Source organism: Lonchura striata, chromosome 4, assembly GCF_046129695.1.
Source record: "Lonchura striata isolate bLonStr1 chromosome 4, bLonStr1.mat, whole genome shotgun sequence".
NCBI classification, from domain to species: Eukaryota; Metazoa; Chordata; class Aves; order Passeriformes; family Estrildidae; genus Lonchura; species Lonchura striata.
In genome coordinates, this window is record NC_134606.1 from 58,586,810 (window position 1) to 58,605,308 (window position 18,499).

The following is an 18,499-nucleotide window of genomic DNA, read 5'->3' on the forward strand; positions in this document are numbered from 1 at the left end:
GCAAAATAACAGCACAAATTGTGGTAATTAATAACAGATGTTACAGTACCTGCTGCCAGAGCCAGGCAATGCCAATTTCCACAAGAAACCTGCAGTATTGTCTGTTGGTTCAATTTCTTTATCAACCTAAAGGTGATGACATGATTTTAGAGTAAGTGTCCACAAATACAGTATCACCTTAGATAAAAATTACCATTTCCACTAAGATATTTGTTGTATATACATACAAAATCCATGGTTTTGAGACTGAGGAACAGTGTCTTGAAGGCAATACAGATCCATATGTAATAGATGCAAATCTGTGGAGACCTCTAGACACTTGACTAGTAACTCAACTACATTTCCTGCTATAACACTGAATCCAACCATCTGGAAATGGTGAAAATAGCTGGTTCTTGGTGTCTCTTTCACTATTCTTTTTCAGGCATTGACATTTTTCATGCTGTTATGGGCCTAGCATATCCAGTGAGTTACAGCACCAAACCCTCTTCAGTGCTTTGTACAGAAAATAGCATGTCAAAGGTTCAAGTTATTCCACAAAAATGTTATTTTTAAAATGGCACTATCACATTGCTATGCGAGCCTCTGTCTTATGCAACCACATGCAAGTTAAGGACTGTCTTCCCACAGAGCCCTTCAGGTCAAACATTAATCTTTTGTCAATTAAAACTCTTCCTTTAGACACCATTTTGACAATGACAGCCATCTTAAGAGACACATCTCAAACTGCTGCTCTGCACTGGATCTGCAGTGGCAGACCAAATGAGAGTCTGCATCTGCTGTCAACACCTTGAAGTACAAATAGCAATTCTTTTTTTAAATACTCTTCCATGCACCTCCTTCTTCTGTGAAAAACATTGTGGCATTTTTCATGCAGGAAGCTAAGCATGCTCTGATTTTCTTTTCCATCCCTCAGCAATCCATGGGCAGAAGTACTGTTCTGCCCAAACCTCTAGAGGACTTGCAGGGCTCAGGGAGCAGCAGTGAAAAGGAGAAGGAATCACCTTCATCCCAACATGAGAAGGACCCTATTCCTGCCACACTGAGAGAAAGTGAGCAAACCTTGATGCCCCACCTCCAAGGAGCTTCCCAGAGGAAAGCTGACCCTGGTAAACGCTTACCTCGGAACTGTCACTGAATCCTCTATGGTGGTGAGCCCCAGCTGGCCATCGCTGCCGGCACCCCAGGAGAAGAGCTGGCCCTGGTCGCTGAGGGCCACGCTGTGCGACTCCCCACAGGCCACGTGCACAATGTGCTGCCCGGCCAGCGCCCCGATTTGCTCTGGGGAAACAGAGGGACAATGTCTCTGGTCACAGCACCCACCTCACAGCGACATGCAGGCTCTGGGGCTGCCAAATCCGCATGCAAAGCCATGCAGGGGAGTGCCCTGGTCCCTGATTTAGTTTTAAAACATGTCCTACAGGAGAAAAAGCACCAGGTTTACTGAAAACATGTCACTGCTGAAAGCCTGGTTTGAAAAGCACAGAAGGCAGGCAGGTATGTGTGCCTCAAGGACAATGGCAGCCAGCCTCAGAGACCCAGGAAAATCTGTCTATCTATTCAGGAACAGATATCCCAGATTTGAGGCTTCCCCACTCAGTTTTGATTCAGGGATCATCCAACACTGAGAAGACAGCAGACCCTGTAAAACATATTCTATCTATTATATATATTCTGTCTATTATATAGATACATAATATACATAAAAAATATACAATATATATAATATATATTATAATACATATTATAATATATATAATATACATTCTATATATTATATATATTATATTCTATATATTATATCTATTTTATATATATATTCTATCTATTCAGTAACAGATAAAATCTATCTATCTATCTATTCAGGAACAGATATCCCAAATTCGAGGTTTCTCCACTCAGTTTTGATCTAGGGTCATCCAATACTGAGAAGACAGCAGACCCTGTAAAACAAATTTGACCTTCTACAGCTCTCATATCCAATGAAGATGAGTCATCCACAAAGCTGGATGTCATCCACAACCCATCCACTACACCTTGATTTATTGCTTGAAGTGTATATGTTACAACACCCTCCAAGCTAATCTTGGAACAATTTTGAACCTATCAACCTACTCCTATCACTGTTAAACACTCAAAAAAAATAACATATAAAGGAAGCAAAATGAGATACAGGATTAAAAATTTTAAATAAATCATCACCAAAGTCCTCTGGAAGACAACCCACAATTGACTTTCCATCATTACATCATGTTAGGCAACTGAAGCAGGTTTGACAACGACTCTAAAAACAGCTATAACCAAATCTTATCCATTACACAATTTTTATAAATGGGCGTGAAAAAAAGTTTTGTTTTTCAATAAAACACTAGAAATACCACACAACTGATGGTAAAGCTCCCTTCATGCCAGACAGAAGCAAAGTTGCTTTTCTTTTTTTTTTTCCCCTCAACAAATGCAAGTGTACCAGGTGTATGAAGAAAGATTCCATCTCGTAAGCTACAAGGCAGTGATCAGTATTACGGAAATCCCACGTGCCTGGGACATGAGAGGCAAGGGTCATTACACATCATTCTGTGAAAATGATGCCCCACATCACAGGCATCCAGAAACCAATAACACAGCACCAAAACCTGCTTACCAATTAATCTACATGACTTAAATGAGCATAGAAAAAGGTACCCCTAGGAGGGCTTGCCTCTGTGTCTGGGAATGAGAAAATGAGGAGAAAAATCCCTAATGGGTATTTTTGAAGAAAAATGTGACTACTATTTCAATACATATTCTAGCTGAGAAAAATGTCACCTGAACATGTGCTTCATTTCATTCAAAATACTTAATGGCAACAGAGGTGCAGTTTACAAGTAACATGCACATAAACATTTTAGGAGGGTTTGAGACCTGCCACCCAGTAACACCCTGCAGCTCTTTCCAGCAGCACTAATTTCACCCAGTCCCACTGCCAGTGCAGAGACACAGCCAGGTTTGAGGGTGGTAACTCAGTTTAGACACACAGCTTCCCACTTGGGCCCACAAGCACCCAACTATAGCACTGTTTTGGCAGTCTGGTTCATGTTCGTTTACATATATATATACAAATGAGGGAACCTATTTTTATCTGAGAGCTCTAAACGACCAGCAGCTGTAAGGGCTGCTCAAGGTCAATGACAGACAGCAGACAAGGTGTCCCAGCAGCACATGTGAGTCTGGCCTCTTCCTCTCAGACACCCAGCAAGACAAACATTACCTGCTGCACTGTGCCTAACACACCACCTGTGAAAAACACCAATCACTTGGGTTTTAAAATTTTAAAAGTTTAATAATTATAATAAAATTATAATAAAAATAGTAATACAATTAGAGTAATAAAGTTTAGAGTTAGGACAACTACAAGACAATAAAAAGCAAAGAATTACAGAAGTCCGGATGCCCTCGGGCACTTAAGCCACGACAAACATGCCTTGTGAACAAAGGAATAACCTTAAAAGCAATAGCCTGTTGCATATTCATATATCTCATACATGATGCATAAATTCCTTGCAAATTAAGAGTTTTTCTGGGTTTTGTCAACTTCTCCTTAATCCTGGTGGTTCTATAAAGATGGAGAGAAGGTAGAAGAATGTTTGTCTTTTCTGATAAGGAAGGAGGTAGTAACTCTTTATGGGTCCCAAGTCACTGTCATCTCTGTGTGAAAAGTCTCTTGATTATCTCATCTCTTGCTTGAACCAGTTAAAAAATCCTACATCACAGAGTTTCTATTTTAACATTACCTTGTAACCTAAAACTGTATTTAACACACTACTTAAGAGAGCTGATACAGCATAACTTTCTAACATTACACATATAATATTCATTGTAATATTTGCGAAAAGCCAATCATAAAGTATGCATTTTTCACACCACCTAAGCTCAGACAAGTGTGTTTCTGTAACATGAAGGTCCACAACTGAAGCTGCTCCTGGAGAGGATCACATCACCAAAAGGAGAGCAGGATGAAGCCATCCCCTTCTCCAAGGTAAACCCTTTGATTAATGAACCCATCACTTCAGCACTTCCCCCTTGCTAGAAGGGTGCACTGACACTTGTCTGTTAGACAGAGCACCTGAACTCCTGAAAGTGGTCCCAAAGTCACCAGCCAGCCCTGCTTCCACAGCTGCTCCCTGCACACTGCCAAACACTCCAGGGGACATCATGAGTCTGACAAAACAGAAAATACGGACAATGTGGGATGCTGGGGCACCCACAGCACTGTTTTGCTGCCTGCATGCAAGTAAAATACTTCCCTGGGAAAGCATCATTTGCCCCAGTGAGTCTTATTTCCTGCAGGAGCCGATCCTGAATCACTGAAGCACCTTGGGGAGGTGACAGAAGACTCCAGTGACCAAAGATTAGCATCAGGAGCTGGAGGAGGCAGGATTCTAACTACAGCAGTACAGCAAATAGAGTACCCTGAGGTATGTGGCTGTGGTAAGGACTTCACACACTGGGACACTGAGAGGACACCCAGCAGATCTAGAAATCTGAGGTTGTTTCAGTCCCCTCTGGCTCCATCTGAAGTTTAATTTGGCAACACAAATGCAACCTTGCTCTGTGTGCCATTCCAAGAGACAAATAAATACCAACTTATTTTGAAAGGCTGCCCAGTGCCACTGAAAGCCTTCAGTGATTGCCCTGCTCACCAGTGGAACAGAGAACAATCTCACCTGGACTCACTGGATAACCACAGACAGAAAAAAACCCATGCTTGCCTTGGAGATGAAGCTCTTTGCCTTTAGAAAGGTGTAATGGCCCATCTTACCACAATATATTCCTAAGCTCCTGTCAATAGCAATTTGCCTGAAAAGTCATGAAGAAATGAAAATGCCAAAGTTTTTAAGTTTTATACACTCAGACATGTTTCCTTGCAGAGATGAAAAAAAGTCAGCCTTCTCCTGTGATCACAGGCTGCCCAGGCACTCCAACAAGCATCCCAGTTCACTGTCAGTTGCCAAGTCACTGAGTGTACCATCTCTCAGTTTACATGGCATATCAAAAACATCTATCTGACAACCACTTCTTTGTTGACCTCCCATCCCTTCCTCACATCAAAATATTAGATGTTTTAGTGGTTGGTATACATTTACCTTCCAAAGCATCACAACACCATTATTCACTCCTTAGAGAAGATTTATCACTGCATTGAGATGAAGAGTACAAAAGGTGAAGTTTATTCTTAGTATCGTGTCTTGTGTAATTGATGAATAAAACCAGTCAAGTAGGGCTTAACAGTCAAAATTACCTACAAAGCCAAGCAGAACAAAACCCTGAAAGCAACAGGGAAGGGCTGAAGCAGTTAAACAATACAGTGTTACAACACCTCATAAACCTTTAAAAAAACAAAACCTCCTAAATTCCAAGAAGTAGACACTTAACTAATCTGTTCTTCCTGAAGCTGTCAGATGTCCCAAAACACCACCAATGCTTAGAAGTCATTCATCAGTTCTTCATATCTGCTGGAATTCCAGCTTTGATTTCTTTCTTCTGTCACTTTAACTGGTGGATCTCAACAGAAATAGGTATTGTCAAAGTTTGACTTTTTCTGGTTTTAACCCTGTTATATCTCTTCATAAAATACACTGGAGCAAAGAATGAGGCAAAATGTCTTCAGGACAGCCCATCTGTGAATGGTGACAGGCCTGCTTCCCAGGGCTGCTCTTGTGTTTTCTTGCTTTGCAATAACACTCCAGCAAAAGTTGAGGATAAGTGGAGCATGTTTCTACAACTCAACTTTCTGACAATCAGTGCATTTAGCTCAAAGGTTTGGGAATGGCAGTAAGGCTGAGACAAAAATGAAAAATCCTGACAAGCCCACCATCAGTCCATAGCTTTCCTACTTATAAAATAGGGTCCATGTTTTGTCCCTATATCTTTGGAAAGCTATACAGGACCTTCAGTGTCTGCAACTGCTAGAAGCACAAAGCATTCACTTAAACTGCTCTAATTAGAATGCACAGGCAATGAATGATTAATTAGCTTTCATACTCCTAGTAATTTTATCAGAGAGTTGGTACACCCTGTCTATGTAAAGCTTCCAGCTGCTCATAGGACAGGCTTTTGCTAGAGGACAGGGTGAAATCCTTTAGCCATATGTGTACCAGGATGTACAGGAACAGCACCAGATGGCTTCTACTGCCTGGAAACTACAGAGAAACCATCAGCCCTGAGGTTACACCTTCAGTGGCAAAATCTGCATTTCTGGTCAGAAGAAGCTGTATCTTGGAAGTATTTCAAGTAATTGCAGTCTGCTTGGACATCTGGTCAAAACTCTTCATTGCCTCCCCAGCTTGACAATAAGCAACTCAGAGTATTTGGTCTTCTTTCTTGTTGGTGTCTGCAAGGAAAGTACTCACAGATTCTCAAAAATATGTCTTACTAGCTTGCTCAGATAAGAGATGGTGGTAGAAACACAGGGAACAGAGAAACAGGTAAACTAAGGTAAGAAATTCCTGTGGGTTAAATGCTAGCAGCCTGCAAGTCTGAGGACAGATGAGCCAATTTCTTTCCACTGCCATGCTTGTTAATATAGTCCACATGCACACTGAAGATGTGCAAGCACTGTGCAATCCAGATGTAAAAATCAGAAGTGTGACATACAATGTTTCGATGCACAAGGTAGCTGAATATTCAATCAGATACCAAGAGCGACCTAAATTTCACCTGTATAAGCATTCCACTCTCTGAGTACTGAAAAGCCTTAATTCTTATAGGAATGGAGCAGAGTTCTCTCCTTTTGGAGATGAGTTGCATCAACACAATTAACTATCTAACAAGGTGACACTAACAGCATTAGCACTTAGGGACGCCTGATTCAGCAGCCAAAAGCTCCATAACAATCTGCTACTGCCTTCAACAAGAACCACAAGAAAGCCAGATAAACATCATGGCCCAAACTGATCAGACACCACCATTTCATTACACAAAAAGCAAGTAAACAACAGTGGATCTACCAAATGCCCTGACAAGATTTTTATGCATTATTTAGTAAATTCCAGCTGACTCCCTAGTCTCCAGCAGCACATACCAAAGACATTTCTCCATATGGATATCATGGCTCTACTTCTAGGCTGTAATGAGCTTCATGATTTCAGTCCTATTGAAGCAGTTGAACATTAGAACATGTCTAAGTGTTTTAAAGAAACTGGAAAAAGAGAAAGCAAATGTGCAACAATCAAAATTAAATTGAAACAATTAATTGAAAGTGCACTAAGAGAAAAGATATCTCCATCCCCTTACAAAAGTTTCTCTTTTTTTTTTTTTTTTTTTTTTTTTAATCAGCATAAGTTCCATATCCTAGCTATTCACTGTTTTTCTCAGTATTAGCAGTAAAATACCAGCTATTTAACCAATACAACACAAGTACATCCACCAGCTTTTCTGCTACTTGGAAACTGGTTACTGGGGAGGGGGAAATCATGGTCTTTGCCAAGGCCTTTTTGCACCTTCCCCTCTCCCTTAAAACTCCCAAGAAGGACCCTCTGATTTCCCTCTGCCCATTTTCAATCTGCCCACCTAGGCATCCCACACTCCAAGCTGTCACAGGAAAAATCTGGAGTCCTGGAGCACGAAGAAATCAGACTCGGTAAACCACTTAAACTAAACACAGGTTTTGCAAAGTTGACATGTGCTTTTTGAAAACATAATCTAACCCAGCCAGCTAAAACTGCTCCTGTGGCTTCACTCACACCACCTCTGCAGGCTGTGGTTTGCCAGCAGTAGAATCAGAGGGATGTGCACAGGGAGGAGTCCAGGGCTGTTGGACAGTTTCAAGAACACACCTTGGTGACTCTACAGGTAGATGAGACACACAACACGTAGACAGCTGGAACCGCCCTGCCTGACACCAGCCCTGCAATTTCACCTTCCTGCTCTTTGCAGAGCGTCTCTGGGAAGGCATTACATGCTTCTTGCACCTTGTGCTCAGATTACGTGACACTATTGCATGCAGGGGCATGAGAAAAGCTGTACTCTGCACCTGCACAGCACCAGACTATGAGAGCAAACCCCCAGGGGAGACCACATCCCCACGCTATGACAGCTATCCTCACTATCTGCCTGCTGCTCTCACCTACATATGGCTGCACACCTTAGCTCAAACCTCTCGCAGCACGGGACAAAAACTCTGAAGAATGACCAAGCAATGGTTACATCAAAATGTAACATCCTCTGACTTTCAACACCTTAAGCTTACCATATCTATAAAGAAGGCTGGGTTTTATAAGTCCTGTTTGCAAATGCTGAGGTCTTCCTTTCCTGAACTTCGTGAATGGTGCTATGCTTGCAGCAGAAAGCAGAGCAGTAGGAAGAAAAGCCTGATCAGAGAGACCGACAGCAGCAGCACTGAAGCTGATAAAACGGATAATTTGGTTACAAGGGAGGAAATGTAAACAGAGAGTAGAGCCACTGAAGGAAAAGTAAGCTTGGGGGGAAGACAGCAAAGGACAGAGCACAAACCAAAGCAAGTGACACTCCCCCAGAATACAGCTGATCACAGGGGTGGCAACATGGTCCATAAGTCAAGCCTGAGAAGTTCCAAGTAACAAAAGATTCTGCAGTCCCCTTTCCTCTAGAGACACTTGTGATTCTTATTGAGATGACAGTTTACCTGCATGACACATGTGGTACTGCTCATTCATTTATTTAGCATGGCTACTTAGAGTTTCATGATCTGAGAGAGGCTGGCTCAGTTATTAACACTGCCTTCACTTTATAAGGCTTTTCTGGTCATGTCACGGCAGAGATACAAGAGCAAGAAGTTGAGAGGCCACCATGACATCCCAGGGTGTTACATCACACATGCTTTGCCAACTACTCCCCCTCACAGCTGTGAGCAGATACCTACCCTGAGAAAGAAAAGCCCTTCCTCAGGTACAGACAGAAAGCCCTCCCTACTTTGCTGCCTTTTGTCTAGAGGACACAGCCTCTCTGAGCAGCTACGGACACAAACTGGCATGGGCACAGACAGCTGGAGCAGGCTCCTAGAAAGGGCTGTTCAGGCACAGAGGGCTTCAGTCTGGCAAGCATCACCTGGCAGAGGGAAGAATCCACCTTCAGACCCTGGAGGTAAACTAGTAAGGATAGTTTTTTCAAAGAAATAAACCACCATGAGTCACTACAGAAACACAGGGAAAACTTATCTTCAGAAAACCCAGAGAGAGCCCATTTTTCTCTTCAGGTTATGGCAGGGAGCTGTAAAGCTAGTCATTCAGCCAGGCAGCACAGAAGCTATGGCTGGTCCATGACTACTAAGAAAGCCCCAAGGTCCACCATGTACACCCCAACTAACTCCACAGCTCCAAGGCAGCATGTCCAAGGTGGGCAGGATGCACTAACCTTGGCATGACATGAGAATGGATACCAGAAGTGTAAAGGGGAATTAGGAAAATGGATGCCTAGATGCCAGATTTGAGGGGCTGGTACTACACACTGCAAAGCTGTGACATTTCAGAGTCTAACTTGTGGCAGGCCCAGGCTTTGATTAAACAATATGATTTTCAAAAGCCCTTGATTTGCTCCTCACTCCATTCCCATTTATTTCAATCCTGCAGTGGTTTGCATGGGAGCAAGACAAAGCCATATTTCTAAAAGTCACACCTGCACAGTGCACACTTAGTAAAGCACCTCTGCCCTTGCTTCCCCACCAAGAACATTCCCACAGGTTTCACAAATAATGCTTCAAAATATGTTACTGCAAACAAGCATGGTAACTGGAAAAAGAAAAGCAAAGAATTCAATCCGATGAAACATTTTTTAAAAATATTCATTTTATCTACTGGGCATTCTGAGAAAGTATATGAGCATCTGTAGATTCCTTTTTGGTGAGTTTTTATAGGCAGGCAGCTGTTTAAAAAGCAGGTCAGGGGTTGAAGAGGGTGAGTGTGTCTTACCAGCTCTTTTCAGGTACCAAAAATATTTGATTTCTGGAAAGAAGTTTCACACAAATCTTGGACAAGACAAAAAGTCTTATTTCCAATACAGCTTAAGGAAGAATATTGGGCTGTCTAAAGATAACTGAGTCAAAATCAACAGCCACCAAACTACTCAAATCTCTCCTAGAAGGTGTGACTCTCAGCCATACTTAGTTTACCAGAGTCATTACTTTTGTCTAGCACAAACAACTATTCTGACCACAAAAAGGTTGGGGTGTTCAGAAAACTTGAAACTATCACCTCCAGCTTCTTCCCTGCCCTTTCCTTTAACTCACCACACACAGTTACCCAACCTATTTTATCCTGAACACATCTTCCAGCTTCAGCATAGCTGCAGGAAAGGGGCCAGTCATTAGTGCCACACACCGTGCCAAGTTTCATGCTCCTTCCAAGCCAGGCAGGCAGACAGCCTTTATTTCATTGGCAGGCTTTTATTTCAGCTGCACCTTCAGAAAGCCTCTGAAGAGTACACATGATACAGGAGTGGCAAGTGACAAATACCACAGTGGTAAGTACAGGTTGAGGTTGCCAAATTGCCCTACAAATCCCCAATCAGAAGGCAAAAAAGCTGGTCATTCTTACTGCACCTTCGCATTTTAAGGTAAAGAAGCATTAAAACTGTCCCTCATGTCCTCTGTAACAACAGATCATACTGATTGTAAAAAAAATAGTATCTTGCTTCCCTGGGCTCATCCTTGTTTTTACCTCTCAGAAAAATGAAATCAAGAGAGGAATCTGGTGCTTCTAATAATACATATGTGTTAAGAGATAAGACTTCCAAGTTGCATCTGAGAACATTGACTGCAGCCCCTAGTGAAGGCACAGAAACCTGAAACAGCTTGGTCAGATCCTGTGATCGATCAAAGGAGCAAGAAGGATGAGTACAAATGAAGATACTTGATTTCTGCAAGGGGAGACCAGTTTAATTACCTTTTTTTTTTTTTATACAAACAACATTTACAATGAGTGCTGAAACATAAATATACATAGTTCTTTGTCTATAACCTCCTCATGACAAACACAAGCCCTGTCACCTCTCCTTCAGAGAAACCAGGACCTCGTGGCTGACTTCTCACCCACCAGGAAAAGGCTAGAACAGGAAGATCCACACATACTGTTCTTCCAAGCAGGTGGCACATCTGAATTCTCAGCTGTTATGGGGTTTATGATTAACAAGCATGCTGCCCTGACCTGAACACAGAGCTCTCTGCCGCTGTAATCCTGTGCTGAGGCTCAGGACAAGTGGACTAACATTGAAAAGAAAAGGTCACTTTTCAGTTCAGAGAAATCCAGAAGGTCTACATCACCTAGGTTAGTTTGTTTGTTTGTTTTGGTGGTATTTTCCTCCTGCTTTCTGAAAAAGAATGAACATTATGATGATATCTCTATCAGCAGCTATGAGCAGATAGATTCCACAATGCCCAGAAAGGCAGTGGTCCCCTGCAAATTTGCATCCAGACAAGGAATTTTATTAAAAAAACTGTCTGCTGTATCTTACCAGCTAAAGGTTTGAGGCAAATTTGGCTTGAGACATTGTTCTGTAACTCTCTTGAGACATTAGTTACCAAAGCCCAGGTTTTCTCACTAATAGAAGTTGAATGAAGTCCCAATGACTTGAACAGAACAAATCTCCAGAGCCGAAAACAAGTTTCACACCTCAGACTCGAGCAGGTTTTTGAAGCTTTACAAACTACTTACAGCCAGCTAGATGTTTCACACTCCTCTTTAATTCCACCTGTGGTGAGGGCTGGTCCCCTGGGCGGTTGGATGGATGGAGACGAGAGATCTCTGGAGTCAGGTCTTAGGATATACGGTTTATTGTGGGGCCACAGGTCAAAGCAGGCCCCAAAGAGTGGAGAGAGATAGCAGGAGAGAGTTCCAAGAGAGGGTCCAAGAGGGCAGAGAGAAGAGGAGGGAGAGAGTGCCCTGGTATCCCAGGTACACCTTATCAAGGGGTCTTCAGAGTGGATGCTTTGGACCAATGGGATTACAGATACATGATACTTCAGGGGAGGGTTACAGATGCAGGATAAACTATACATTTTTGAGGGATGAGACAGATCACTTTATCTGACCTTTGAAGCTGTCCATGGGTCAAGAAAGGGAGTTGCCTTCCACTAGCTACACCACTGTCCACCACTTGCTTAGCAACCAAAATTTCAAAGCTTGTTCTCATCTCAGGTTAACTCACAGTCTCTGTATTTTCTAAATCCTCTGCTAGACAATCATATTTATAAGCCTTTCTCATTTCACCTATATCCTAGAAGAGCCTTTACCTTAGGTACCTCAGCCTGTCTTTTGTTCTCCAGCATGCACACTCAGATAAAACACTTATCTAAGAACCATCACAGGGAGCCAAGACCTCATGGAAGACCTGAAGAAAATCCAAGTGAAATTACAGGATTGAAAAAGGTGAGACTTAGATATACTTATGAAGAACAAACTTTTTTTTCTAAAACTACTGCAGTACAAAATTATTGCTTCCCATTAGAGATATATGTTATCATCTGATAAATTTATCACCTGATAAATTGCAAACTCAAGACTATTTTGCAAAACAGGGGGTTCGATTCTTCACTATCAAAATTGTTAACTTGATTCTCCTAAGACATGGTCAGAGACTCGAGACTTCAAGGGCATAACAACAGAAGTGAAAATTTGGGCAGGTCAGACAGAAGCTTTATTAATCATGGACATGGTGAGAGAACGCTGGAACAGCATTCCTCCTCCTCTGCATCCCTGCCAAGTGGCTGCAGAGACACAAACTACTGAATGTTTTGAGGAGGAAAAGGAAAAAAAAGAGGTGAGGAAAAACGATCATGTAAGTATTAAAAAAGCCAGATATCCACCCCTAAGAGGGTTGGACTCTTCAAGTACCTTACTAATCACCACAATTCGAAGCAAAAATAAATTAGTAAACAGTGTGACAGTGTGAGAAAATGGCTTGTGGCAGAGCCATGGGAGTGCCACACCTGGTATCACCCTGGTATTATCAAAAGAAGAGAGTCTGAAACACTTAGAAGCAGCTAGCATTTTGTCAAAAGGTGTGTTATTTTTGTTAGGCTGAACTTCTTAGGCATCCTAAATATTAGTTTTAGCACCTCAAAGTAAAATCCAGAGGAAAGGGCAATTCCAGAAAATAAACCTCTACTAACTTATGCTCTTTCAGTGGCATGCACTCCCCCAGTAATTTGTGTTCCCTGTAGAGGAGCTGAATAAGAATCCCTTTGCCAGCTGCTATCCCCCTCTCCACACTACATCCACAAGGTCAGCAGATGTGACCATGAACGCAGCTTTTAATTAACACGTTTTCTTTCATTTCAAAAGGTGCCCTCTAAAGGGCTCCTCTGCGCCACTGTTTGACATTTTCATGAGCAGCTTGAATGTGAAGCAAAATTGAATAGTGAGGAATGAAAGGAAGTTTCCTCTTAGGGAAGACCTAGGCAGCAGGAAGGGGATCACTCCACCCCTAGGAAGTTAATGCAGCTTTCATAAGGTTCAAAACCCCTGCACATTTTCATGTCTCTGCATTACTCTCAAACACAGCCAAGGCACTCTGTAAAGCCCTGGTAAGCATTTCTGAAGTCCAGAGGATGCTCCCCAAGGGCTGCCTGAAAGGGACAGCCAGTATTGTGTCACAGCCTCCTACATCAGGAGGTGGAGCTCACTTCCAGAGCTGGGCAGAGGTCCAACTTCCAGCTACCCTCACAGGCTTGACAGGACCAAGCCACAGGGCAGGAAAACCAAGAGACCTCAGCCCACATTGCTCTGTCCAGCAGAGTCTGGAGAGATGCAGCTCCTGGACTCCCAGTTCCTGGCATTCCTCCCATTCTCTACTGCAGACTCCTCCTGACAGTCTTCTCTATCATTTCTAACAGCTCAGGACCCTGTGTCCCACACATGCATCTTCATCACCTATCAGGCATGGCTTCATTCACAGGCCCACAACAATGGAAAAATCTTCAACAGGCCTTTCTACACAGAAGATATAAGGTTTACACCATCTTTAGCCCATGCAGAAGAAGGGAGGGTGAAGGAGGAAGGCTTGATTCTTCTTGCTCCCATCTGCAAATGAAAACTAAGAAATTCAGTTCCCAGTGCTGCAAGACAAAGCACAGAGGAGTGTGTGATGGGGTTCTTCCTCAGTTTACTGTTACTATAAAGGCTGCTGTGACTGTTCACTCTAAGTTAAAAAGAGCAACTGTTCTTTACAGCATGTCACTCCCACCTGCCCCAGCCAGCAGAAGTCCTACTGGAGCCACAGTCAGTAATGCCATGTTGAAACACTATTCCTCTGGGATGGCCACAGGCTCCTCAGAGAGCAGCACTGCAGAACCTTTTTCAGAAAAAAAATAAACCTGTAGGATAACTGGAATGTGGTTTCACATCTTGGTGACAGACTATAATTTAAGGGGTAGAAAAAGGGCACTTGGGATCAAACACAAAGAACCTTTCATTTCTATTCCAGAAGCTCAGACTGGCCCTCTCTACCAGTCTAGCTGAAAGCAGGACACCTAGCTGAGAGAGGTCTACACTTCAGCATTCAGGATTCATTAAGTCCATTTCCAGCTCTGATCTAATTGCTGTGAATCCTCCCCTTTTATCAGCAGCTTATGCTTAAAAAGCAATTTTAAAATTAAACAATTTTATGGGTAAAATGTTTCTCAGAGTATCTTTGCAGCACTCAAAACAGTACTGAATTTCTGGGGCCTCTGCATTAGTCTTGAACTAGCTGGGTGATTTGCAGGATGAAGTATCCTCAGCAGTTTGAGCTGAATATTCACTAGGCTTGGCTTCCTTTCACCAAGCATCTCATTTAATTTACGAATTTACAAATCCTCAGAAGACTTGCACACAGAGGACTCAAGCACTCCTGCTATTCCCAATCTCTTTCAGTAATTATCTAGAAACTACTTGTAAGAAAAGCAAGAGAAGGAAGATTCAAGGTGAACTGCTTGAATCCAGCACCCAACACCTGCCCAACTCATTCTGAGAGAAAGAGACAAAAGACACTGACAGAGGAAAGGAAAATTGGGTCAGTCAGGTCAGATTTACACATACTGCATGGCGAACTGAAGTTATTTTGCATACACCCTCTCTCTCTATCATGCAATAATAGTTGACACTAGAGAAGACCCAAGCCCTACAGAGGAAGCCTGCAGTTAGAGAAATTTTTGCTCTAATTACCCACAGCACAGGACTTTTATATTATGGAAACAGAAATACCTGTATCTTTACCACATGCCAAAACCAGGAAGTTAATGGAAGGGAAACTGGAAGGCCAATATTCAAAAGAGTCCAGAAGAAAGGCTTCAGGGTTTCTTCCAAGAACAACTTACAATTAAGCCACTCCATCACCCTGTGAAGAAGAGGCAGTAGCTGCCTGTGGTTCAGCACACGTGTTCTGTCCATGAGAACACAATGAAGAAGATGCAATGTGAGTCTGGGGAACACAACACTAAAGTGACGTTCTTTCAGATTAAGAAAGCATAAAGGAGTGAAGGCACAAGTTGACAAGAGATTCTGAAAGGGGGAAACAAAATTTGTTTTTGGCCAAACACAATTTTGCTTTCCACATTTCTACTCAACACAGATCCACTTGCACTCTTTGGTATAAGTGAGAAAATTCCCAGCAGTAGCTGAATAAGACTGGGCATAACAATGCAGTGCAATTGGAAAGACAAAGCAGAAGACACTCGTGACTCATGGGCCTCTCCTCCTTTTTATAAAGAGACAACACAATGCCAGATAACAAAATCTGCCCTGAGACCATCTGTGCTCGCCTCTGTTTTGAAATGCATCTGTTTTGATGCATTTCCCAGGCAGAGTGAGCAGACCTGTCTCCTCACCCATGCTGCTCAGCTTTGCCTTTCCAGAGCCAGCTAGTGTTATTCAGCATCACTACTGTGTTATGTGACACAATTATCAGCTCTGCTGGCTGCTCCAGCTCTATAGCAATCAGCACAAAGCAGCTTTCATAATGCTGTCTCAGCCCACCAGCCTCAAGACAGGTTGAAGTGTGTATAAAAAGAAGACTTACCTGGCTTGCTTCCTTCACAGTCATGCCCCAGTTGACCTTTGGTGTTCAAGCCACAGGTATACACCTCCCCATCTTCCAACAGGAACACAGAGTGGTTTCCTCCACATGCCACCTCCTTAACATTTCTATCATGGATGAACCTATACACCTGTGGCTCAGGAATGATGACCTGGAGGTTGCTACCTATCCCAGGCTGTCCATAAGATGAGTAGCCCCAGCATAGCATTTTCTCTTTTCAGCAAGTCATGTATCCTTCCTGGGCAAGAAAGACAGGGGAATGAGTATTAATGAAGCAAGTACACCACCAATAATCCTACAGAGATCCAGCTGTTCACAGCAGGAGGTGGAAACAACCAGAAAAGGCATTTCCTGCATGACTGTCAGGTTTGTGAACTGCCAGTAAACCATTACACAGACAAAGAGTAACCAAGACAGCTCAGCTGTGGTACTGAATCAGAACCTTCATGCCTTAGCCATCTCCATCTGTGAGGCAGCAGAAATGTTCTGAAACCCAGGAGACCGAGCTTTTACACTGCAAAATTACTCTGCTTCCAAACCCAAATATCAAACAATGCCCCAAAACAACTGTAATGCTTTTCAGACTAACAGGTCCAAATCTGATCTTTTAGAGTGTCATATTTGAGACAACTTCTTCATAAACTTTTAAAAATTACCTCCAAGGTGGTCAGACTAGCCCTGAACAGAATGACACAGACATTTGTGGTGTACTGGCCAATGCAGAAATGTGTTATTTCTGATAAACACCTCTTAAGAAGTACTCTGCTCAATTGAACACAGCCTTGCAACCCAAATTTGTGCATGCACACACACACACACTGAACTTGAGCCACACACCGAATACATACACCCCTGACCTGCAGCAAGAATTACACAAGAAGCAGTTCACGTGGAGTAGCACACTGACAGCTTGGCCATGACAGCAATGGACAGGTCACGTTGCAGGTCACGTTGCTGCAACTTGCCAGCAGCCAGGAGTTATCTTCTGTGCTGTACTCAGTGAAAGTCAGGGATTTCAGAGTGGAGTAACACAGGAAGGGAAAAAATATAGCAATATAAAAGGTCCAAGGAATTACTTGGCTTGAACTTGATAAAGGCAACAGGATGCTAATGCATAAAAGCTGTGGGAAGAAAACAGTATTCCATAAGAAGCACATTAAAGATTTTAGTAATACTCCTTTGTCACTCCTAATTTCAATAGGTTTTGTTTATTTGTTAAGCATGCTATACCAGTAAGACATTGATAACTCCTCTGATTGGACTAGAAACTGTCTACAGCTTTATTTGCAGCAGCAGCAACATTTAGTAACAGAGCACAAGACAGAAAACCAAAGGGTAACCCCTGAAGTGCCAAAGATTCTTTCTCCCACTCTGAGCAGACAGGAAGCACACGCACTTGGTTTGTTTCCAAAACTTGGTGCTAATTCAAGCTCTAGGTATTAGCAATAAGGCCTTTCCCTAATCTAAGCCCTAAAACATGATTGTTCATCTCTTACCCTTTGCTTGTCAGCTGTGGTCACTTCCACTGAGGCACACTGAGCTGGAAGGGGAAGAGAGAGGATTGTATTTTCCAGTTAGTACTTCATCAGTGGTGCAATTTCCTACCACAAACTGTTTACTAGGATCTCTTATTAGGTGCTTTAAAGTAATGCAGGACCCTGTTTATCTCTAGCAGCCCTTCTTCCTTCGCAGCATAATTCAACTCATTCACACCCACGTGTGCTTATCACTGGCCAGCTCCAAAGCACAGAGGAAAAAGCAGGAGCCTTTAACAAGACTCTGCCTGGTTAAAAAAGCAGGAGCAGGTTCTGCCTAGTTAAATCAGTCATGGTATACACTCTGTATTTGGTTGCCCTAAGCACAAGAGCCTAATGGAAGATACCCTCTATGCTGGCTACGCTAAGAATAGGAATGCCATGGGACACAAGAAAATTGAAGTGTGTGCATGTGCTTTAAACAGCTACATTTAGAAAGAACTTCATGTTCTATCACACCACCAAAAAAACCCAAACTAAAAATGCATGAGCAACACCCTGAAGGTGCAGGGAATTGTTTCAAAATTGACGCTGGAACAGCAGAAATCTGGGACTGCCATTTCTCTCAGTCTGGGGAACCGTGTGCTACAAAGACACAGCAGCAATCCTGAAGAGCCACGGATCACCTTCCCTGCTAGGATAAACAGATACTGCCCCTGAGCTGAAAAGAGTTCACCAGTATACAACTTGAACTGCAATGACATTGTACCACATGAGCTAAATATTAATTTGGGATACCTTCTAAAAGGGTACCTCAACAGTCGGCTCCCTATAGACTACAGTCATCTTCCCTAGTGCTAGTTTCATTTAAAAATGCTAAAAATTCAGGAATTACTTTCCTTGTGTTCATATTCCACACAAGAATTTGCTGCTAATGGGCAAGGGAGTATGACGTGATTGATAAGAGATGGGTTTTTCCTCCAGTTAAGACACTACTTGAA

General features: G+C 42.6%; 1 protein-coding gene across 4 annotated transcripts in view; it reads right to left on the minus strand.

Moving 5' to 3' along the window:
• The window catches only part of HERC3 (HECT and RLD domain containing E3 ubiquitin protein ligase 3), a 48,634-nt gene that overhangs the window by 27,839 nt on the left and 2,296 nt on the right, over positions 1–18,499 (minus strand). For 2 of the 4 annotated variants that reach the window (XM_077782972.1, XM_077782971.1), the window contains exons 1-4: positions 16,006–17,057; positions 1,122–1,281; positions 228–299; positions 50–126 (exon numbers count right to left, since the gene is read on the minus strand). In XM_077782972.1, the coding sequence (XP_077639098.1) occupies positions 50–126; positions 228–299; positions 1,122–1,281; positions 16,006–16,231 (535 nt within the window). In that variant the 5' untranslated portion in view covers positions 16,232–17,057. Of the gene's footprint in view, positions 1–49; positions 127–227; positions 300–1,121; positions 1,282–16,005; positions 17,058–18,499 lie in introns of those variants that run through there. The other 2 variants (XM_021549321.3, XM_021549324.2) reach the window with 2 other exon arrangements.